The 25792-nt window shown below is 38.6% G+C and overlaps 1 protein-coding gene and 1 pseudogene across 3 annotated transcripts in view; both read right to left on the bottom strand.

Annotated features, from left to right (window-relative positions):
- Positions 1-3096: 3096 nt before the first annotated feature.
- LOC119264464 lies at positions 3097-3181 on the bottom strand (annotated as a pseudogene).
- Positions 3182-11534: 8353 nt separating this feature from the next.
- The window catches only part of slc34a1a (solute carrier family 34 member 1a), a 28224-nt gene continuing 13966 nt past the window's right edge, over positions 11535-25792 (bottom strand). For all 3 annotated transcript variants that reach the window (XM_017703837.2, XM_017703838.2, XM_017703839.2), the window contains 6 exons: positions 25684-25779; positions 22570-22651; positions 20524-20691; positions 19361-19477; positions 16354-16478; positions 11535-13407 (listed from right to left, as the gene is read on the bottom strand). In XM_017703837.2, coding sequence (XP_017559326.2) covers positions 12808-13407; positions 16354-16478; positions 19361-19477; positions 20524-20691; positions 22570-22651; positions 25684-25779 — 1188 coding nt within the window. In that variant the 3' untranslated portion in view covers positions 11535-12807. The remainder of the gene's footprint in view (positions 13408-16353; positions 16479-19360; positions 19478-20523; positions 20692-22569; positions 22652-25683; positions 25780-25792) is intronic.

Below are 25792 nucleotides of genomic sequence, written 5' to 3'. Positions count from 1 at the left end.
GCAGATGCAGGTGGATAAATCCATCATCTCATTGACAATGAACTATCTGACTGGACGACCTCAGTATGTGCGACTACAGGGCTGTGTCTCAGACATGGCTGTGTGCCGTGTTGGGACATCCCAGGAGACTGTGTTAGCTCCAGCTAAACATCAATAAGACTAAGGAGATGGCGCTGGACTTTAGGAAGTCCAAAATTGCCTTGTCACCAGTCCCCATTGATGGAGTTGATGTGGAGGTGGTCAGGACCTACAATTAACTGGGTGTGCACTTGGACAACAAGCTGTAAAATATACTTTTATTTCTCTTGTACTTTAACTTATGTCTAGATTTATTTCTATTTTTCTGCATAGTATATGTATGTTTATGTGCAATGATGTGTCTTGCTATTGTAACATTGCAATTTCCCTTCAAGATTTACGTATCTATCTATCTATCTGTAACGCGGAGCGATGAGGCGGAGATAAGCAAGATTTATTAGGGGCAAATCCAGGGTCATAGTCAAGACAGTCCAGGGTTATAGAGCCAACACGGATAGATTGGGGGGCAGACATGACATGAACCAGAATAAACACAGCAAAAAGAGAATCAAACAACAAACAGAGACCGAGACATCAAACAAAGAGTTTCAAATACAAGAGGCAAACACAGGGCTTAAATACACAGGGATAACAAGGGTCAGGTGAACACAATCAGGGGCGGAGAAACCAAACAGGGGGCAGGACTTAAACCAAAACAAACGCACATGGAAGACCAAAACAAAGGAGCACATGGTGTAGTGGGAGGAGCCAACTGTGACAGATCCCCCCACCTAGGCGTGTGGCTCCGAAGCGCGCCAAACAAATCAAAACCAAACAAAGACAAGAGACCAAAAACAAGGACAGAACCAAACTAGACAGAGCCAGGCACAGACACAGAAGCAGAAACAGGAGAACACGGAACATGAACAGGCACACAAACAGAAGCCAGAGCAGGAACCACAGGCACAGAAACAGAGGCAGAAACGGGCACAGAGGCAGAATGCGAAACAGGAACAGACACAGACGGAGAACGCAAAACAGGAACAAATGGAGACACAACACCAGACACAGGAACAGATGAAACAAAACGAGGACGAAAAACGGAGGGAGAACGAGGAGGCACAACACAAAACGACGCCGAACGAGAGACAACCGGAGAAACAGGACGAGGAAAACAAGAACGAATGACAGACCACGCAAAAGACAGGGGAGCAGGCACCAAGACAGACACAGGAACAGAAACAACAACAGGAATGGGAACTGACACAGACACAACAGTAGGGAACAGGACAAAACCAGGGACCGAACAGGGCAGAAACGAAGGAACAGAAACAGCAGACACGGGAGGCACAGAAGGACCACGAGGAACAGAGACAGGCAAGGGCGGGATGGGCGGGAACAAAGGGGCTGTAAAGTCCTGGGGGGGGCAGGCGGGCCTGAGGCGGACGCATAAGCGAGATTTATTAGGGACAAATCCAGGGTCATAGTCAAGACAGTCCAGGGTCATAGAGCCAACACGGATAGATCGGGGGGCAGACATGACATGAACCAGAATAAACACAGCAAAAAGAGAATCAAACAACAAACAGAGACCGAGACATCAAACAAAGAGTTTCAAACACAAGAGGCAAACACAGGGCTTAAATACACAGGGATAACGAGGGTCAGGTGAACACAATCAGGGGCAGAGAAACCAAACAGGGGGCAGGACTTAAACCAAAACAAACGCACATGGAAGACCAAAACAAAGGAGTACATGGAGTAGTGGGAGGATCTATCCTCTATCTATCTATCAAGCATTGCTTTTAAACAATACACTAAAAATTTTCTACAAAAACTTTCATACAATGCTCTTCTCATACTGTCACAGCCGACACCTGTTAACTCCTAAAACTCTATTTCTTTATGTAGAACATACTACATGCAGTCATATGTAAAAGTCTTGGCACACCAATCAAATAACATTTTCTTGATTTCTAAGTAAAAATAAGTGAACACATCCTCTACAGACAACACACTTCTGCACATTTTAATGCACATTCACAAAATGTTTTTTATGAATTTAACATATTGAGACTATGTAACATAGTTATGGCAGATTTGATATTTAATGCTTTATTTTTTCAATATGTTAAACTTGGCAAATAAACAGAAATTGTGCACTAAAATGATCAGGAAAACACTATGATTAAGTTCCCTTTAGAGGATGTGTTCACTTTCACTTGTACAGTATTATTCACTTATTATACCTTTTATGACTGTATAAAATATGAAACATATTTGGAACAAACAAATTAAATATTAATATAATTTTGGCAAGATAAAAACAAAGTTTTGTCAGTCAGGTTTATACTCAGATTTGGTACAATGCTCTTTTATTATAAAAGCCAAAATGGGCTGTGTCAAAATGCTGAAGTAAATATCTACTAAATAAATATATCATGAACATTTTTCCCTCCCACTGTGGCAGTAAGCTTTAGGCTAGGTTTAGGTTATTAATTTTGCTGTGTATTTTTTCTTATATTTGTACGTGTTGGCTGATTTTATACTGTCTTCTGGGTAAACGTGCCTGTGGTGAGCAGATGCATGCTTTATAGTGAAGGCTGCAGCAGTGTTTCTTGTATTTCCTATTGTTTTGGAATAGGTAGGGTGATGACTGAAATAGGCTAGAGCCTTATAACATTGTAGGACACTAGTGTGCTTTGAAATTATATCTACAAACTTGTCCTACTCACTTTTTCACAGGCTTAACCCAAAAGTTATTTCTGCTTGCACCACTCTGTTGGGTCACTGCTGATATTCAGTGTTTAAGTTAAGTGAGACTTTTTTAATCCCACAAACGGGGAAATTCCACCTCCGCATTTAACCCATCCGTGAAGTGAAACAACACATACACACTAGGGGGCAGTGAGCACACTTGCCCGGAGCGGTGGGCAGCCCTATCCACGGCGCCCGGGGAGCAATTGGGGGTTAGGTGTCTTGCTCAAGGACACCTCAGTCATGGACTGTCGGCAATGGGGATCGAACCGGCAACCTTCTGGTCACAGGGTCGAACTGATCTCCAGCCCGCAACTGCCCCAAAAGAACTCGTCAACATTCCCCTCCACGGAAATCTTTAGCAAAAGGTGAAAGATTTGTGCGTGAATAAAGAGAAACACGAGCTATGTTTGTTATCAACATAGCCTAGCAGCACCGATTCTAATCTAAAGATCTGAAATTTTGACTTAAAACATGTCTTAAGCTGATCAATTGCATTTAGGACAGCAAGAAAATATTGAAAATTTGATTTCTTTGCCAAACTATTCCTTTAAGGTCTCAAAATGTTTAGAAATTGCCCTGGTAACACAGAGAAAGAGAAGAAAAGCATTACTCATCACTGTTTTGTTAAATAGGCCAAAATATAACGCATGAAATGTCTCTCTAGCTGAATCATTTCTTCTAATATTGATTTTTCCAAGAAAAGTTTAGGAAAGTTCAGCAATGTTTGGTTTGGTACTGCAGTTCTTTAAACTGTGAACTTCAGCATTATAGACCATTATTCAGTCTTTTTTCTCTGTTTGTTCAGTTTCTTTTTCTGTTGAAAAAAGGTGTACTTTGTCTCCAACAGCCTACAAGGGGATTCTGGAAAAGCCTTTTTTTAAGTTATTGCTGTGGGGGCAATTTAATCAGAAGATGTAACACCCAGAGGAGAAATGTTCTCTAAAAGAATTGCACAAGAAATATTCTCTGCCTTTTTTCTGTCCTGAGACCAGCAACAAAGAGCGACATTTAGTAAGGGCAGCTACCAAAAGGCACTTTATAGTCATTAGGCTTGAGACTGAGGGCACCATTTTAACATTTTTGGTTCAACTGGTCACCAGGAATCTGAAGATTTTGGACCTTTGAAAACTATCTTGGCAAAAAAAGGATTCAAAAGAACTCTTCTCAAAACTCCAACATTGATCTGAAAAAGTTTCTGCACATTCCAGTCTTAATTACATGCTCTATATTTAGCACGCTCTAGCTTACAGTTGATCTAACCCGTATACCCAAGGGTCAAATTCTTGACATGATCAGAGTCGGGCATGCAGTCAGTTAATTAAAAGGACGTTCTGTAGCTCACACAGAAACCCAGCTAAGTCATTCATTACGTGAAATAGTGCAGTTTAGTGGCTCATGTAATTTAAGGAACTGGACTGAATAGAACATTCTCAAAGTCAAAAGAAACAGCTGTGAACTACGCCTCCTAGAGGACACACATCTGAAAAGCCCGCTACAGTGTAGGCAGACTCTGTAGCATAGGTGTGCATCGGTGGTTTGACCCTTGAACTTCAGGTTCAGCCGTGATGTATTGGGCAGTGATGGGCGTAGCTAATAAGTATTGGAAGCTTATACCAAAGCAGTTAGCACTATGAAAACTGCATGTCTAAGTCAATATCACATTTTATTCATACTGAGTAGAGCTACTTTCCTGCTGCATTAGCAGGGCTGTAAAATGCAAAAATATTGTCACACATGCTAGAAGCATGGCCGTTGAAAATGCTAGGGTGAGTGGGCATTTGACCCCCCATTTGACCCCTCATTACCCCACCACTTTTCAAAGCTTACATTAAAACTAAAATCTTAGTCTAACAACACAGAGAGAGAAAGTGGAAATCAGTGGCAAATCCAATCAAAATTTCCATTTCAGACAAATGAAACCCCACCCTTTTTCTCCTGGCGCTCCTGTTTACATTTTAGCGCACAACACTCACTAGCTATGTGTCCTGGTTTGTGGCAGTAATAACACTCCACTGAGGCCAAGTTACAGTTTGGTGAGCGGGTTTTGTGAAGCTGGCTGGTCTTAAGACTTGTGTCATTTGTGTTCCACGAGCTCGGCTTAAAAACAAAACTCCTTTTGTGCATTAACACAAACTCACCAGCGAGTACTGCAGCCTGAGAGAGAGTGGTTACTTTGCTTTCATTTAAGCTCCAAGCAAAAAAATACTACAACTCGCTAATCCATTATATATTCTATTTTCTGGACTAATGCATCATTTTTTTTACTGATGTCTATGTGTCATGTTCTCCACAGATATTAGCTAGCAAAGTCTTCTCTCTGGGTGGAGCCAGAGCCAGAATAAAGGAGAGTAGATATTTCTGCTTATACAAGACCTAATGTGTACCTGAAACCTGAACATTTGAGTAGGGAGCTATATAACCTGAAACTGAAAGTTACATTAACATTTCAAAAAATGTATTTATTCTCAAGCAAAATATGGAACAGATATTGTATAAATAGTTTGTAGTGTTTGCCTCAAACAATTCATAAAAAAACTTTTTTTTTCTTTTGTGTGGTTCTGGCTGCTGTTCGTGCACCTATTGTTTGCAGCTTTTTTATTGAATAGTGACACTTTGACTGTAAATAGATGGCAAGTTATTCAGTATCATTCTGTGCTATCCCATTAATTGTTCTAATATTTCTACCAATTAACTGTCTTCTCCTCCTTTATAATGCAGGTGAAATGAACCAAAGGTTTAGTTTATAAATGGCTAACTCATCTTTTGTCATCAGTCAGTCAGCCACAGTTTCACTTTTTCTATTTGCCCCACCAGTTTTTGGCACTACAAATAAATCCTGTGCAAATACAACAAAGTGCTCTACGTTCTAAGTGTTAAGTGCTCAATGAAGTTGTAGTTAATGATTAATATTCAGTTATTCAGGAGCTATTCTAACTACTGTGTGAGCGCAATATTAAGCCATATTATGTAATCTATCAGGTAGGTACTCTAGAAAATTAACCCTGATGTTTGCAAAGCACAAAATGCCCACAAGTTGCTTTGCTCAAGCATCTAATGTCATAAACCAAGTAAGACTTGCTAAAGACTTGGATGAAGTTTGAGTGAGTTGAGATATGTTTTGAGGGTGTGTTTGTAAATTTCATGATGAATGGACCAAAAGAAATGGCTCAAAATGACTTGGGAAAAAATTCTGATTACATTGACTTACATTAAAAGTCAAGTAGGTTTTTTCCTTTTCCTGTGAACTTGTCATTTTGGAGATATTAGGTTTTCTTCTGATAACAGTGACTTGTTAGCCATTTTAAGACAAATGGCAAAATTTGGATATTAAACATGTCTTGACTGACGCACAGGGAACTATATTAAATTAAAAATGTAATGTGTGTCTTTAGGTGTGATCGTTAATGAGCTGTGGAGAAGCATTACAGGACTAAAATCATTGCAGGAGGGTAGACAGAGTGGTTCTTACATACTCAGCATTATTAGTGTCACATATTTAAGCAGTTCCTATCTGAAGGTATAGATTATGTTAAACCATGGCACTTCTAAAATTAAGAGGTCAATACATTGATTCAGACTCAATTAGGTGTTTATGTGGAAAAGGGAAGTGATGTTCATGAAACAGTCTTTCACCTCCTGCAGTGGGAAGTGCTGAATGCACCGGACTGATGGGACCCATGTGACACAACAACATGAGAATCGAGCGACTGCCCTTTAGTGTATAGACTAACCCTACCAATTCTGTCCATTAAAGCTGTAGTGGACCCTCTGAAACAGTTAATCAACGTTAAAGTAACACACGCTCCTGCAGGCGGAGTGGGGCTGATTGGGTTGTTGCTGTGCCAGGCTGCTGTCAGCATGGATGACACACTCTGGAGTGTCTCACTCATTCATTAAGTTCAAAGCTCCATTAATGAGCTTCAGCTGCAGCCAGCTGCTGTCTCCAACCTCCATGTGCTCCTCACTCTGAAAAGGTGTTCGGTAGTCATGAGCCTGATATGATCAATACATTCTAGGTCACAACAACTGCTGTTTGGGGTTCTAAACCATTAAGTTCCCTTTGACTCTGAATCTTTAAAGAGTATGCAGGTAAACTGATCTCCCAAGATCACTGTTATTCTGTATTTTATGTCCACAATTTAAAATTCACAACAACAGGGTCTTAATCTTGTAAAATGCCTTAGATCTGGACACAACGTATATGACTATTAGAGCTGAGGCCTTAGGGCCATACTGGTCAAAAACTCAGAATAAATGATAGTGCAAATTAATGATAGCTCTCATGGGATTCTAGTGGCGCATTAGCAGTTCTTTAATAAACACAGATATTTGAAACTTGTAAAAGATATTTCATTATTTATTTAAAGCTTGAACAGATATTAACATATATTTTACCTTGTAGCAATTTTTCCAGAAATTCCCTCAATAGACCTCTCAAACAGAGCTGTTCCAAATTTCAATTTCTAATATCTTAATGAAGCATTGGTCAGACTAACACTCACATTCAACGTCATTGGCCTATTCCAGAAAGCATACAGTGACTTTTTTTTAACAAGTTGGTCTGTCTCACTTGACACATGATCAATTCCACTGTGAGTTCCTAATCATGTTAGTGGTCAATCTGACACATTAGGCCTTCAGTTCAGCTCCTGAAGTCCTAACCGATAAGACAGCTTGCATTTTCTGTTGTTCTTTCCAAACAAAGCAATCAAAAGAGTATTACAACAATTAGTATAATACGTGTAGAGTTTAAATGCAGTAATCATGACAATATTGTTAAATGAAACTGAACTAAAAATTACAGACATGTACTGACATTTTATTTTCACAGAAAGTATTAGGCCTTCTCTGAAAGCCAAATTACACATAAAAACCTTCCATCCTAAAGAGCTGACTGATCAGCTGCCCTTGTGTAACCAATACAGAATCAGCCTGTTGTCAGCTTGATGACTTCATATTTGATTTCCCTCATGTACTTCTACGGTGTGGGTTCCATTCATTAACATTGGCAAAGTGATTATGAACTTGACTTTCATTTACCTTAAACACTCCAGGAAATGCTCAATTAAAGAATGGCAGATGATCGCTAAATTAAACCCAGAAATGCACATTTAGCACTGCAATCGTGCCTAAAATGGGTTTGTCTATTTCATACACTGTACAAATACAAAATATTAAAATAACACTTAATTGAGCAGAGCAGGCAGGCAGTTAGCAAAAGCATGTTTCTTATTCCCCACAGAGACGAGTACCTTTCCTGTATAACCCTGAAAATGTGTTGTTTTGAACACACAGTGTGAGTAATATTCAGTAAAGATGGGAAGATTTGAGTGGTAGATTACAATATCAGCATCTGCATCATCCCTGGGGTGTTAAACAATCTTGGAAATGTAACATATTTAAAATTGTGCAGATACAGGCCAGCAGCTTCAGGTAAAGTCTAAATCATCAGAATGGGGAAAAAAATGATCTCAGTGATTGTAACATAATTGCTGGTGCCAGACGGGCTGGTTTGAGTATTCCTGTAACTGCTAATTTCCTGGGATTTTCATGCACAAACGTCTCTGGAGTTTACGCAGATGCAATGAAGAAAAAACATCAATTAAGAATGGCCAGACTGGTTTGAGCTGATAAGCCTATTTATATAAATAGGTCTAAGTTTCAAAATCTGACACTCAAAATTTCATTTGAATGATTATGAAAATGAGAAAGGTGAATAAAACGCTGTAGACACATTCAAACAGTTTGAGCAGCAGCAGATCAACAGCGATAAAAAACACTGGCTTTCAAAAAAATACTGAATGCTGTAGCCTACATACTGTAATAACTTCAACAAATTTGATTTAAGCAAATTGTATTCGTTGTCTGATCACGTTTGTCTTATTGAAAGCAGACTGTATTAATAAAAAACGGTCTCTGGAGTTTACACAGGTGCAATGAAGAAAAAACATCTATTAAGTGGACAGAAACTTGTCAATGAGAGAGGTCAAGGGAGTCAATGGCCAGACTGGTTTGAGCTGACAGAAAGGCTACAGTAACTCAAACAACCACTCTGTACAATTGTGGTGAGCAGAAAAGCCTCTCATAATACACAACATTCATGCACGAACAGCCGTTCACTCTGTAATAGTCTGTAACTGTAAAACTACAAAGTATGGTAAGTGGGGCTGATTAAATGGACAGTGGGTGTAGATAGAGGGAGGTATACTTAATGAAGTAGCTGGTTGGTGTATGTGTTATGAAGCATGCATAAGCAAACAATATGGGCATGTAGAAATTTTGGCAAACTTGTGTAGCATATTAACATGTAGTAATATATAATTGTATTGTATATACAATATATATATATATATATATATATATATATATATATATATATATATATAGTGTTGTTTTTTTGGCAAAATATTGTTACTTTGAGCTTTCTTACATGTGCTTTCATTCAAGATGATAAGACGCAGGGCTCCTCCATGATTGAGGGATTGACACCAAGTATAATTTTGGAAATCCATCCATTCAGCAATGCTTTCATCCCCTTCACAGAAGTAGTCTAGTACATAATGCAGGTTTAAAGTGTGATATGGAATGTGAAAGCCATTCATTCATAATGAAAATAGTGGAACCATTCCTCCAGTGCTCCAGAGACCAAACAAAAAAGATAGATTTACAAATGTTACCCTTTAAAAAAGTGATATCAATAAGATTTGACATTTTCAAAACATTTGTTGAGAGTCGTATATTGCAAATGTCATACAAAAGCAGCCATGAAAGTCAGTATTAACTTTAATATGAAGCCCACAGCCAGGGCTGGTCTATGTGTTCATTGATGTTCCATATGGAAATAACAATGAACAAAGTTTCTAAAGCCGTAATCAGGAACTGCTGAAAGAGTGGCAAAACTGCTCAGAAGCGCCCTTTAACTTGGCCAATGGAAAACAAAACAATTGATGTATCACTGTCTTTTCCCTCTTACACATAAAGGATTGTAAATGGTTTATGGCTTGAATGTATGGCTCTAAAAACCTTTAACACATCACCAGTATTATCCACCAAAGGCCCAATCGAGCAGAAGCACCCCTGATTCTACTTGTTTACATCAGTTGGTCTAAGTTTTCAAACAGTTAATTAGTTATATAAGTTGAGCTTCTGCTTGGTTGTAAGGAAAACTGGCATTTTTGGTAGACAAGATTGGTGACCCCTGTATTAGCTGATATAGAACCTTTAATTCCTAAAGATTCTTTAAAACATTAAAAAGGAACCAAAAATGGGTCATTCATTATTTTAGGTAGGAATTAACTTTTGTCTGTTGGTTGTTAACAAAAAAAAAATAATAGAAACAAGATTAAATAGGCCTACAATGACTTTACAGATCATTTGAATGGGAATTAAAATTGCAAATAGTGATTGAAAACACCTTCACTTTCCTGCAAAAGTCAGTTCAGACATGTTCAAACAGTTTGAGCAGCAGCAGATCAACAATGAAAGTGTGGAACTACTTCACATTTTCTATGAGAAACATCAGACAGCAATTTATTATGTCTTTTTATGTTGAGTATCAAGAGGAGGTAGAACACGAAAGAACTTCTCCACCTCAGGTTTGCTACCATCTGAAACAGCGTCCTATTTAATATGCGCAACATTTCTCTGTTGTTGAGGGTGCTGGATTTCGTGGCACATACTGTAGCCTACATACTGTAATGATGTTAGTGTTTATTAGGATATATGTATATTTATTATAAACAGAGGCTTTTATTTATTGTTTGATTTTTTCAGCCCAGTGTGTCCTGAATTTCAGTTTATATTTCAACCAAGAATTTTGGAATTTTTAGAAATATTTAGAGTCGTCATTGTTCTATGGCATTGCTTCAAAGCAGGGTTTCTTAAAAATCACACTGTTTCTGTTCTTCAATCCCAACATCACCATAACATTTCTAAACCATTTAGATCAATGGCAACAATAGGTTAATAAGAAAAATGATGCATTGCTTGAAAAAATGCCACATAAGCTGTTGATTTGAGCTTTGTGGGCTACACAGAATAAAAAAAACAACCTTTAAACAGCAACAGATTATAACTTATGAGTTACAAAATATCAGTATTTTCCTTTATTCCAAGCAAAATATGCATTTCTAGTTAGTAATTGCATTCCTCAAACCACTTTTGAGCCGTTGTTTTATCACCTGGCTTTCCAGAGTGCAGTGGCTGTTATTTGATAGTCTCTCTGGCTGGAGTAGCAGAAAGTGGTCCGCCTGCCTGATAAGTTCTTATCTGAGCCTGTTGTACATGGTTTTAAACACCAGGCACGTAATCCTCAGGCTAGTTGTTCTTTGAACAGTGCGGGCTGAGCTTATTGATGCACAGTTGGTCCCACACTGCTGCTGCTGCTGAGGCAGCACCATCCTCTCAGCATTAATGATAATAAACACGCTCACACCAGAATAACTTGAGCACACTTAACACATAAATTATGCCAAACCCAGCGTTCTTTGACTGCAGCTACAAGCAGATATGAAGATACCTGTTTCAGTGATTTTAACTATTACTTGACTCAGATGCACCAGAAAGCCACTATCTACAAAAAAACCCTACATATAACATATTCTAGTGTTCTAGCACACTAATAAGGTGATGAGATGTTTTTAAAGGACTCTCAGACTCACAAAAGAACATGAAGACTGGAAGAATTTGCATTTTAATAGGTAATCTACTTTGCCAAAAGCCAAAATTTGATCCAGTAATGAATATCCATGCTCCTCTTCTAGAAATGAAAAGGCTTTTATTATATCAGGGTTTACAGACAAAAGGACAAAAGTCAACCCAACACATTTCAGCATGAGTCACATATTGACCAGCGTTATTATAGGGGAACTCTGATTTTTCAACATGTCCGTCTAATTAAATGGTGGTTAATGGTACAGTCATTCCAAGTGCTGCGTTCTAGAGGAGCTTGGTGTGTCATAATTGTTGACAGTGGTGGTGAACCAGACAACTGAAGGAATTAACAAATCTGAAACCACTTAACACAGTAAGCTGTTACACAAAAATACATTGCTTGATGTTTGAGACTTTTTTAAGAGTTTTATAAGAGTTTTGATAGAAGATTTTGGCCTAAAACCTTTAGGTATTTAATAGCACTTTCATGGAAGTATAAAGCAAAACAGAAAAAAAAGATTTTTCCTATTTATTACTATTTTACCATTATCAACATTACATACAAAAATTATGTATGCTATATTTGTGTTGTAGACATAGCAACACCTAGGTTCCTCTACCTTTAACTATTTCACATCAAACTAGAACCTTCATGACTGAATTACAGTATGTAGAGATTTAAAAAAAAAAAAACAGAATTCCCATTTTATATCAACATCGATGGCAAATCCCATGGATTATATGAAATCCCGACTTCTCTTGGAAGCAGCCTGAAATAAGTCAATGCCCAAGCTAAGGAATCACACTTGTGTATTGTTACACATAGCAAAATTGCATAAATTAGAAAAGCTAAACCTAAAAAAAGTGTATAAATGTAAATGAAGTCTAAAATATAAATATTAACAAAGTATCCAATTGAAAATGTACCCAAGATGGTGCTAATATAGTCTAAAAGGACCCATATGATGGAGTTTGCTGTAGCATGTAAACATTCATAAAGTTTAACATTTGAACTCCTCAGTCTCTGTGATCCATATATATGGAAATCCTCCCACTCACATTATAAGGAACATTTCAGCTCTGAGTGCTTTTTCAATGAGGCACAATACAGGGCAGCCAATCAGAACAGGGGTCATTTGCATATGTCAGTCTTAAAGGAACAGTAACAAAAAAAAAACACTTTAATTGGAAAATGGTCATGTAACAATGGACTATGACTGATTTAGGTACATAAATCCACATAAATATCAGGAAAAATAACATATACAAAGTAAGATATGGGCCCTTTAAAATTAAGGTCCAATTCAGAAAGTCTAAAATATGTCAAGGGTTAATTCCTGTGGACCCTGAGAGGCACGTAGAGTGGTCAGTTCATGTCTACAAGGGTGTGCTATTGCAGCGTTCTAGCCCCTTCAGCTTGAAGACCCGTGGCTGTGGAGGTGACTCGTCCTTGTAGGACAGTGCAGGGTTGTCGAATGCTAGTTGAACTTTTCCCTGGAACATCACTGACGCTGACTTTACATTGGTGGTATCAGGGCTACCAGGGGCTTCAGGGTCAACAGTGGCCGCTGTGGTGGACCGGGCAGGGCTGCAGCACATGGCTGTTGCATTGGTAATGAGCTTGTCCAGGGGTTTGAGGGAATGCATCCAGTGTGGCAGGAAATCCCAGCTGCGCAGTTTTTTGGGCAGGTGGGCAGGGCTATGAGACTGCAGCAGGTTTACAAGGACTATAAAGGTTGCGACTCCGGCAAAAGGTGCCCCCACACCCACCATGGCCTGCCAGCCGGCCAGAGAGAGGCCGAAGACGAGCGAGGGCAGCAGCAGAAAGCACAGCAACAGGTAGAGCACAGCGAACCAGCGGTACTTAGCTGTGCGCTCACCCAGTGCAGCTGCCATGCGGATGGGCAATCGGCTGAAGGGCAGCGGATACCACAACAAGATCCCAAATGCATTGAAGAAGAAGTGGCACAGTGCGATCTGAGGGCAAGAGTGAGGAAATGAGTGAGTAAACACCTGTGCAGAATCTACTGGGTGCACTTTTTTCATTTCTTTTTTTTTTTTTTTGGTCTCTGAGAAATGGGAGAGACATGATAATGTTATTTCATCCCGCATTTCTGATAAGCTGTTGTAATTTTAGCTCTCTGGATACAAAAGTGCAATCTCTAGCACATCATCTCAAAAGACAGGAAAGAGGAAAGAACTTGCTGACTCATTCGGTGTTCTCTCCTTCTCTTTCTCCCTCTCCCCGCCTTCTGTCTCCCTCTGTGATTCTTCTTCTCTCTCCACCCTCCTTTTTTCTCTCTCTCTCTCTCTTGAGTGGAGCTTTACTTGCCAATTCTCTCTCGTTCTTGCTTTATATTACCTTATATCCTCTCTCAACATATCTCTCTCCCTCTGGCTCTCTTGTGTCTCTCTCTAGCTTCACTCTTACTCTCTCTTGTCTTTCCATCTCTCTCTCTCTCTCTCTCTCTCTCTCTCTCTCTCTCTCTCGCTCTATCTCTACTCACAGTAAATATTCTTCAGAGATAATAAGTATACACATTGTCCTCCAGTTCTCTGTGTCATGGTCACAAATAACCATGCTTCTCTCACCATATTCAAGGTCTTTTCCACCTCTCTCTCTCTCTCTCTCTCTCTCTCTCTCTCTCTCTCTCTCTCTCTCTCTCTCTCTCTCCCTCTCTCTCTCTCTCTCTCTTTGTGTCTCATTTTCATCGTCTCTTATTCTCTGTCTTTGTTTGTTTCTCTCTATCTGACTATTATTTTCTTTCTCTTTTACTCTCTCTCTCTCTGTCTCTCACTTTCTTTTGTCTCTCTCTCCTTCTCTGACTCTCACTTCACCTTTCTCTCTCTCTCATTGTCTTTGTCTCTCTCTACTTCTACTTCTTCTACTTTTTTCTCCCCTTCTCCCTCACTTTGCCTGTTTATCCCCATCTTTTTCTTCCCTTCTCACTCACTTTGCCTCTCTTTCAATCCTGCTATCTCACACTCTCTCTTATCCCTCTCTCTCTCTTTCCCATACCTTCTCTCTTTGTTTTTCTCTTTCTCTCATTCACCCCTCTACCTCTCTCTCCATCTTTCTCGTTCCTTCTCTTTTTCTCTCCATCTTCCTCTTTCCTTCTCTTCCTTTGCCTCTCTTTCCTGCCCTCTCTCAGCTTTCCCTCTCAATTTTCCTCCCTTTCTGTGTCTTTCTGCCCTCTCTGTCCTCACATCTCATTTCATCTTTCCACCCTGTCTCTCCTCTTCTCTTTCCTCTGTGCAGTTAATTCTCCCTTTCCTGCCCTGTTAAAGCCGGGACTCTGGCCCTGCTCTGTCTGTAACCATGAATTATAATAGGTAAAGGTCTTGAATAATCGGTTTGACCTCAGAACTACCCCTCAGGTTCAGGAAGACTTTATAATTCACTCTTCAGCACTTCTGTGAAGAGAATTGCACTAGAGAATTAGGCAGAGGGTGAATTAATGTTTGATGAAGCAGTTATTCACTGTGGTCTACTGAACCTCCTATTCTGCCCAGCACTGTTTTCAGATAATAATCAACATCCCAGCATGTTATAACGTTATATTCAGACTGAACCAGTAGAAGAGACATGTTTCTAAATGCATGGAGGGGACAATAGGCAATAGGCTCCTCTATGAAAATTCTATTATTGTATGTTATCAGTATATGCCAAAATATAGCATACTGTAATACAGTACTGGCAAAATCAGAGACCACCTTTCATTTATTTAATTTCCAGTGAAAACATCCATTCAGTACACGTTATTCATTTCTTGCAGAGATGTATCAGAAAGAGGAAAGTCAAAGGAAAATGAGTGAAAACACAATATGAATTAAAAGATGATTAACCGAAATTAGATTAACAGATACAGAGAGAATGGGATCCCTAATGACTGTGCTCTGTGATCTCACAAACCACTAAAGCTGTCATCATCAGATCAACAGCTCTTAAAGCTTTCATCTTTGTGAGAGCGGTGAAAATTAAGCTGCTTCAGATCTGAATACACAGGTTTCTGTCCATCCTTAAACTGTGAGAAGACAACTTTACACTATGGGTCTGAAAGGATGTGCAGCTGTTACTGAGAAAAGGAGTCCAGAGATCAATATCACTGAATCACGGCTGTCCAATGCAGCAACAACCAATAAAATTACAGTATTGTGTTCATATCCATTTAAATATTATGTCCAAATACTCATAGAAGTTGTAGTCAGTTCTCTGTAGTCAGCTCTGTGTCAGTTGTTTTTACTTTGTGACACACTTGCAACTTGCATAGCACCAGTGCTAAATGCTCAAAAAGCTGGTACAGAATTCACTGAATGTGTTTGGGACTGCTTCAATCATGAGAAGCAAAAAACGCATCAAAGGCTGAAATTTGGAGGCGTGGAAAAATATCCCTACAGATTTCTTTCAAAAACTGAAAGCGAGTCCCCTGAAAAGAATGGACTCTGTAATAAACTCACTGAGTGGACACATTAAATCCTGACAAAACAACATATTTTATGTAATTTTCTATTAAATGTGTATTTTCCTGATGCTGAAAAATGAATAAAATCTACTCAATAGCTGCTTTGACTGGAATTTAAATTAATGGAAGATGGTTGGATTTTTCTACAGTACTGTACATTTAGAATATATTATTTTATTGTACATTACTTTACTTTTTCTCACAGTGATATTAATCCTTTTTTAGTCATTGGTGGGGCACTTCAGAAATAAACCACTGATGATGCCTGGCTGTTCTGGAGTACCTTTAAATGACTCATCCTGCTGGACATGAATCAAGTCTTGTCCTAGAGCAAACATACCCACACTGACTGTAACTGAATTCAAGTTAAAGTTGTGTCTGAGAAATAAGGCCAAAGTGTGCTGAATTCCCCAAACCCTAAATCCCTCCTGCCCCAAACTCCAGTCCAGTCTCCTCTTACCTGACAGGCAGCAGGCAGTTTGTCTCCTGGGCTGGCCAGAGCAGCAAGGATGGCTGTGGTGGTTGTGCCGATGTTGGAGCCCAAAGTCAAAGGGTACGCCCTCTCCAGAGTGATTACTCCAAGCCCTGCAACAGCCAGAGGAGGTCAGAAGGAAATGATGTAGGCTTGTAGGCTGCATTCTCTTTGAACATTCTTGAAACAAACCCACAATCCTCAGATTCAAGACCAGCTGACGTTACAAAATATGCTTCCGCCACATGTTGCATGCAGTTGCAAATTACCACCAGAGAGGTCTCCAAAACGTCCTCACTAGTGGAAACGTGTAATTAAACACAAGGTGTATAAATGCTGGACCCCTTCCATTAGGATACATTAGATGATTGCAACTGTGTATAAAGATTATTCTTGTCTTTCAATGCTGTAAGAGAATGATCTATTATTGTCTATTATTGTCTTCATCAGTATAATGTTGATTTTGCATTTGGGACCTAAATATCGAGTGATTTTTTGAGCCTTTTTGAGTCTGTGTGTGTGTGTGTGTGTGTGTGTGTGTGTGTGTGTGTGAGAGACCTTAACATCTAAAACATATAAGATGATCTGAAAAACCTTGAAGTCTTTGGTCTTTAAATGACTATTTCAGGCTTTACAGGGTGACTATCAGCGGGACAAGCAAACCATATTAGTGTGTATTATTTTAATTGCCCCCTCTAAGAAGACCTAGGGGCAATTTAGCATGTCCTTGGACTGTGGGAGGAAAGCCGGGCAGACGAAGGTAGAACATGCAAACTCCACACAGAAAGGACCCTGGTCACCTGGCCAGGGAATCAAACCCTGCGTTCTTGCTGTGGGGTGACAGCGCTACCCACTGTGTTACCATGCCACCCCTCTCCTGCCTCAGTAATGCTAAATATAAATATATTTCTTACATAGTGCAGCTTTAAGTAAATCTGAGTTTGAGCAAAAATGGTTTATTAAGGCATCAATAATTTAATCTGAAACTATAGTGAGAGTCATATAGTAGTATAATTATTCTTGGTGGATGCTTTAGTTGGCTCACTTAAAATGAAAAAAAAAGTACCATGTTGATTAACTTTACATTATATTGTTTTTTTTTCTGCATTTTCAATTTCAATTGGCAGAAAGCTCTGGAGACCTTGAAAAAGAATTTTAATTAATTCAGATTCACTTATCGTTATGCTTCATTTATATTTGCATCTGTTGTACATGTAAATAAATATGTGTATTTATATATTAATTTTAGTACTTAGTGCCAGCCTTGTGGTTCACTTAATGAACACAGGCATAGTTTGTTCATATTTAATAAATAATGATCACAGTGATATTTTAATTAATTTAAATGCACTCTTTTAATGCATGATTCATATTTGGCAACTATTATGCATATATATATATATATATATATATATATATATATATATATATATATATATATATATATATATATATGTGTGTGTGTGTGTGTGTGTGTGTGTGTGTGTGTGTGTGTGTGTGTGTGTGTGTGTGTGTGATGAGGCATAATTTTAGTTCTTAGTGTACTTCTGCCTGGCTCAGTGCCAATCTTCTACTTCCCTTAATGATTCTACATGAAGCTGTGAAATAGAGGTCCATGGGTTCGTGTCTTTCTGGCAGAGCAGATCGTCTTGTTAACAATTAAAATCTCAGAGTGCAATAACACTTTGTTCAGATTCAATAAATAATGATCACGGTGGTAACCATGAGCTGGAAGACGCAGCAGCCAATCTCGCCGTCTTCAAAGTTAATCAGAGGCATCATTACACAGCAGTCAGCAAGTCAAGGCAGAGAATAATGTAATAATTGAATGGCATAATAATAGAGTGAGACATTATTTGAGGAGCTCTGTCTTGCTACACAGATCTTAACTAAGTCAATATTTAACATCCATTAGCGCGCCTGCATTTGAGGCCTTCTCCATCACTGTTCCTTGAACTTTGCTTGCTATCCGCAGGAAACACCAGTGTCTAAAGTTTAACTCCACTTGTTGATGGAATGAGTTCATTAATTCAAGCTTTCCAAACACTTTCATCATCAAATATTCACTCTTCACTGTTTGCTTTGGTTGGCATTCCAGCTTATTTCTGATCTTGGACTTGGGACACACTGAACATTCTGAAGCTATTTGTCATTTTAACTCAGGATGTGCTCTACACAATAATTATATCCTGACTAACAGCCTACATATGACAGTTATATCCCTTACTCTTTATTCTATTCATGCTATAGGAACCAGACACACTAACAAACGAGTGTCCTAACTTTCATAAGGAGCAATATTGTTACGTACCCAAGGCTAGTTCCTCTGCTTATTTTGATTAAAGCCAGTGTTCCTGTAGCTCTGAAAATGATTCCATGGACTTTGTATCTTTGTATCTGATACTGTGCAATGTATTGAACAATATATACTCAGAAAACTTATATGCCAACCTATGCACACTCAACGCATCCACTTTATTTATAAGTGGCTACTTAAGTTAAATACCTACACTGCACTTCCAATCATCAGCCACTTTATTAGAAACACTTACCTTGTACTTCTATTCATTGGCCACTTTATTAGAAACACGTACACTGTACTTCAATTCACTGGCCTCTTTATTAGAAACACTTACCTTGTACTTCTACTCATTGGCCACTTTATTAGAAGCACGTACCCTGTACTTCCACTCACTAGCCACTGTATTAGAAACACCTATTTTGAATGTCCATTCAGGTTGCTAGGTTGAGAGTGATATACCACCCAAAACATCCAGCCAAAAGCAGCTCTGTCATTAGATACTGACCATTTATGAAGTCCTAGAGGATGACTAACACAAACTGAAGATGAGCTGTAGTTTCATCTGTAGGGGTTTCTGATAAAGTGGCCAGTGACCAGTATATGATGATATGAAGAGCCACCTACAGATAAACAGACGAAAGCCATCCATATTACACTCAGTGCTGTGAGAGTTCAGAGTTTTAGTGAACTCACCAATGAGAGGTGTCATAGCAGAGGTGAACACTGAGCTGCTCTGAACTAAGAAAGTCATTCCTGCTCCGACCAACATAGCCACATATCCCGCCAGCCAGCTGAAAGGATAAGGGAAGTCTGCACAGAGGAAAAACACACACATGAGAAACAGAGATGCCCCTAAATCTTCTCCTTTTCATTGTTTATTAAAATGGAAATTCCTGCTGCCATTTACACTGTATCAAACTTTCATGATGAGTAGAACAGTAAAAATGTCTTGTAAAGATAAGAGTTTTAGTCATTAGTCAGTAAGTTTGTGAAATGTGTGTCCACATGTCTGCATCATTCCAAATCAGGTAATGGCCAGGAACACTGTTTAACCCTTAAAAGCTACAGGCATTACAGTCAAAATGCAGGTGTGGTGTAATTTTATATGTATAATTCCTCACAGTTAATCGAACATGTGTTTGAAGCACAGATTTGACCGTTTCTATCCATACCATATCTGTGGTTGAAGAAATTTGAATTTAATAAAGCCTTATTGTTCTAAGAAAAGTTTTGTTTTTTTTTTCATTTTTTGACATTCACAAAATTTAGGGGGGGGTCAGAAAGGCAGCCTCAAATCTGTTAATACAGAGTGTAAACTGATTGCGAATGGAATTAATTACATAACATATTTATATAACATTGTAGTCATACAGCAGGCAGTTCTGACAGCAAAGTCTGATCACTGGTTGCTAAGTAATAGCTGTGCACTTTTTAGACAGCCCTTTAATAACTAACAGGTGATGTATGTTTCACCATGATTTGCAAAATTTAACGACTTTTGAAATGTATTTGGTTGTAGTTTGCTCTCTGTCTTTCACAAGAGAGAAACGTATTATTTTTGAACGCTTATTTCATGAGAAATTGAGAACACAATTTGCAAAATCCATGAAACACTTGAGGTGGTGGTATCACAGTTCGTGTTCTAATGCTCAATTAAGCAATTATACAATTACACTTACGTAATGACTGTAATGTTACACTGATTATGTAATGTAAATAAAATGTGCAGCATAAATAACACTTTAATATTTAGTAAGTAATAAGCGCATAATGGAGTAACAGCAAATGTATCAGTGTCATTCTCCTGAAACAGAATCATTCACTGGTTTCTCCACAGAGGCTCCACAGACTCTTACCTGTGTTGATGATGACTTGAATAATCTTGGCCACTTGTCCTTTAAGGACCGAGTTGAGGACTTTAACGATGAGGATGAGACAAGAGCACAGCACCAGCAGAGAGACAGCCAGCAGAATCAAACCCACAGACAAGTCTGACAGGTTTGTGTTTGCAAACAGATGATGGCCTGAGACAACAGAGCACAGTGTTACTGGCCATCCATGCTGGACATTTATCACAGTAAAACAGCATTTTCACCAAACAGCAATAAGTATATCTTCTATACTTTTTCAGCATTTAGCCTTTGGTTTATTCTGATAAGGACTCTTATTGTGAAGGTGGGGCTAGTCTGCTGGGGGGATATGTGCGAGTGTAGGGTGAAATGAGAGTCAGACGAGATCAGAAAGAGCTGAGAGTCAGATGTGAGCTGAGTAGTGAACAAACTGTTAGAGAAAGGCTGAGACTATGTACAGCACAGCTGTGGCCAATAACAGCTGGTTAATAAAGCACCATGACTTATGTGAAAGCTGTGTGTCTTTTAATAGGGTGAATGCTACAATATTCACTGTTATTCCAACAGTTATTTCACTTTTATTACTGTTAACTCTGTCACTTTAATTTTTTACCAAATTGCTATTTACTCATTGTTACTGACTGTATACACATTAAAACTGATTGCAAAATAGGATTTTATTTTTTATGATTGCTGTAATATTAGTTCACTGGCGATAATGGTGTCATGTGACATATTTAATAGAGCTGCAGGAATAGCACAACATGTATTTTAAGGTGTAATTATCATTTGTAAACTCTGAGAATGATATAATATATAATCCTATCTAATTTTCAGCTATTGAGATATGCTGGGGAAATACAGTTTAAAGCTCTACAGGGTTGTTATATATGAGCTTTGTAAGTAACGTGGAAAAGCAAACATCATGAGATTTAAGCAAATTCTTTATATTTCCACTGGCTGTGATATTACAGGACAAATACAAATTTTCTGTATTTTCACCTACATTTTCCTATGTTTTTAAAAACTGAAAAATACTGTAAAATGTACAGCATTTTGACAGCTTGTTTGTTTTTTTGCAGCCAAATGTAATAACCCTGGCATGTTTGATATTGTCCTTGGCATTTAGTCTTACTAAACAAAACTGTAATATTAATACACCCCTAATCAAAAACACCCCTAATCAAATTGCATATTTTGTTCATTTTCTAATTGCAAATCTGTCAAATCATTCGCTACAGAAACCCCCCTTGAATTTGGCAGTTTTCTGCTTTCAGCGCCCAGCTTCTTTGCCAAGTTTAATAAATTGGAAAAAGAGTTGGGAAAAAGTTTGGGCATATGCCACGTTTCACTATATTAAACTCAGTAAATAGACAAATTAAAATGTTTGTAAATAGACAAATAGACAATATTTGTAGAAATGTGTTCTCTGTAAAACATGCCAAATTATTCTCACTTAAAAAGCAACATAACATGTCATTTTAACAGGGTTGCTTATCTTCCATAAGACTGCAGGTCTTGAACTAACAACTTGCAGGACACCAACATGGAAGTTAATAAAGCAGATTGGAGATTCTGTTCAGCCAACAGTCAACATACTACAGAAACCGTTAAAGTAAACAGCATCTCTTAGGAAACACACACTTGTCAGGAATAGAAAAAAAAAAAAATAAAATTAAAAAGTAAATTCTTACACAGTCATGACCTGCTGGCAGGTCCAGACTTTTGTTACATTATGTATTACATTATTTTTCATGTAGTTCAGTAATATGGCTTGGGATGTAATAGGCCTGGGATAGTAAGGGGTTAAGGCTAAATACCTCATGTTAGTCTCAAAAGCATTCAAATCTGTCTTTGCACTGTAAATGTTTAGGTGCAATACCTGCTCATTGATAGCCTGGTGAAATGTAATAAAAACGATGAACATAATAAAAAATGAATCGAATGCAATGACTGAATGAAAGCCATTACGAAGTAAATGTACACAGAATGGATCCTTAAAATACTATTACTGCACACTGTACTGGTTCAGCTCATAGAGGCTGCACGTACATCTCTCTGCAGTGCCTTGAGAGGTGAGGGCCGTCTTGCAATCAAACACGGAGGAACAATTCAGAGAATCATTTGCCGATGGCTGCAGAAAGATAGTGAATGAGACAGATAGAGAGAGAGACAGAGAGAGAGAGAGATAGAGAGAGCGAGAGAGAGAGAGAGAAACATAAGTGTAAAACATTATTACTTTGATTAATACTGTTATTGTGACTGTCATTTCAGTCTGAATTGTAAGCATTTACCTTAAGAAAAATCTCAAAAAAACTTATGAAATTCATAAAATGGTTATTTGAAAAAATGCATTATTATGTCCTCCGGAAAAATAACCAGTTAAATTAAACTTCAGACTTCCAAGAATTTCTTTTGGAGAAAAAAATGAAGTCTGTGGGACACAATTACCTCTGTGAGATGTTGAGAATTTCTATGGGCAAAGTTAACCGGTGTGCATACATTACTTCCACCTGCTAATACTTCTTGAAATACTTTAAACCAAGTTTTCTCCCAAAGTTAGACACAGCCATTTCTCCATCTAAGCCTCCATTGTTGCACTGTAGCTAGCAACCTGTGAATGTGAGGTCTAACATCAGAAGCTACTGTGATATGGTATAGCACTGTTCATCACAGTCCAAAGAGCTCGATTTGAGGGGAGATGAGGGAGGACGGCATCCACCAGTCACAAAAAGATACATGTAAAACTGCCCACTTTCCACTCCTTTGGATTAACGTGAAATAATCATTTGGATTAATGAAATATCTCTATAATTGGTATTTTCACACCATCCATATGTGGGATTTAAACACTACAGAAGTTCCCCATGTAAAACAAAGAAGTTATGTCCAGGTAAGTGCGCACACACCTACAGTAGAGGTGGCTAGGTAGAATCACACACTTTAACATTCCACCGGTTATGCTGTGGAGTGTTTGGTCTAGTGCATGCATCCAATATCAGTTCCCAGTTGTTTTTTAGATTTCCCACCAAATCGGGCTAGTTTGAAAATGCAGTCACAGGGGAAATTAACAAAGTTTAAGCTCCTGGTGGATAACTTTTATGCAAACTTGGTGTTGGAGATTTTTGCTAGAATTGGCAACCCTACATGTCAAACTGAACACTGCAGCACGACCTTTTTTCTTTTCTTTTAAAAAGAAATGCAGGTCTCATATCAGCATTAACCAGAGAGAGGTGTGTGAAGTTAATGAAACTGAATCTTGACATATGTATACTTCTTTGTTAACATCATGCCTGATTCTCTAAAAGTTGTTGGTAATTGATGTGGAGAGTTTTGTTAAATGGAAAAAAATGCATAAGGGACTAACTAAAAATGTAAGAAGGCATTTATTGACTAAGATACTTGGGAGCCTTAAAATGTTCATTAAAAAACTAGAAATCAGAAAGAGAATCTCATTCATTTAAGATTTTATAATACTGTCACCTAACACTTCACTATTAATTACGACCCTGTAGCTCCACCTTTCTGGAGTCCAGTTAGACAGTGTAGCCCCTCTGTTGATGCACAATTTAAGTTCACCATCTTCTAGCCCTTCACTAGTGGTCAGTTTCTGGTCAGAACTGACCAACGATGAAAGATGTTCATGACTACAGGCAACAGTCTGTACAGAATGTAGAACTAGAACCTGTTTCTAATAAACTGGCCACTGAGCATTGATACAGTATATTTATCATCTTAGTTTCGTAGTGTCTGTACTGGCATGTAACAGACACTTCTTTGCTGCCAGTGGATGATAAGCATAATTATGATTGGCAAAGCATCACTTTGAGAGAGATTATTGTTCTCCATTGTCAGAAGCACCTATCACTAGCGCTCTCAGAATTACTGCTGAGAAAACATTCAAGAACAAGCAGCATTGTTCATATAACAAAGCTGCTTCAAACACATTCTGAAGTATCGCCCCTTTTACGTAACCTCAGGCTGGGGACTGCATGTACTGGACATTATCATAGATTCTCTACCTGACTCAGCTCATAATAGGCTTGATGATTACCTGAAGCTTTGAATCAGAGGTGTTTATGTGGGGAAAGTACAAACATGTGCAGTACACTGGGGCTGGAGGACTGGAGCTGAGACTCACTGGTTTGATTATGCTAAGGTAAAAATGCAATAAGTTAGATAGTACACTTTATTTGACTAGATGCTTATAATTCACTTAAATAAAAAGCACTATTGGAGGTAAAACCCACTGCATCACTAGTGAAAATTAGCATAATGCTGGCAATGGTAGTGGGATAAAAAGGCTACTTAAAAACTGAATTTCAATTAAATTCAACTGAATTTCTCACAATTAATATTTTTAAAAATCAATTACTATAAATTAATAATCCATCCATCCATCCATTTTCTAAGCCGCTTCTCCGTCAGGGTCGCGGGGGTGCTGGAGCCTATCCCAGCAGTCTTTGGGCGGAAGGCAGGATACACCCTGGACAGGTTGCCAGTCCATCGCAGGGCAGACAGACAGACACAGACAGTCACTCACACCCAGGGGCAATTTAGCATGTCCAATTGGCCTGACTGCATGTCTTTGGACTGTGGGAGGAAACCGGAGAACCCGGAGGAAACCCACGCAGACACGGGGAGAACATGCAAACTCCACACAGAGAGGACCCCGGTCGCCCGGACAGGGAATCGAACCCAGGCCCTCCTTGCTGTGAGGCGACAGCGCTACCCACCACGCCACCGTGCCACCCTAAATTAATAATTATTTATTTTTTAATTAATTAATTCATTTGTAATTAATAATTACATTTTTAAATAATCACATTTTTTTAGGAAAAATTAGGCAGTTTGGTTGGGAGGCTCAATATAAAAGAGATAAAACCAGATTAATCCACTAACTATAACCCACAGGCAGTGTTAAGATTAAGTCAAAAACTTTAACCCTTACACTGGTTCTAATCTTAAGCCTAATAATAACCAGTAGTTCGATATTAATGTCTAAAACCTATGCGGTTTTATGAGACAGATGAAAGCGTCAAATCTGATCTCAGATCATACTTTGAGGGTAACCATGCCACGTAAAACAGAAATGTTGCATAAGTGAGGAAAAAGTGGAATAAATGAGTAAATGAACAGCAGATGAGGAGAATAGAGAATCAATACCGTGTAAATGCTGCTCCCGCACCACACTTTCACCAGACTGCGATTCCTCATGTGCTCAGCTCCCAAAGCGATGCCCGTTATCACAGATTTATCCAGCTAGACAGGACAG

This window comes from Pygocentrus nattereri, chromosome 11 (assembly GCF_015220715.1).
Source record: "Pygocentrus nattereri isolate fPygNat1 chromosome 11, fPygNat1.pri, whole genome shotgun sequence".
Classification (NCBI taxonomy): Eukaryota; Metazoa; Chordata; class Actinopteri; order Characiformes; family Serrasalmidae; genus Pygocentrus; species Pygocentrus nattereri.
Note: the sequence above shows the minus strand (reverse complement) of the source record. Positions and strands in the feature narration are given on the sequence as shown.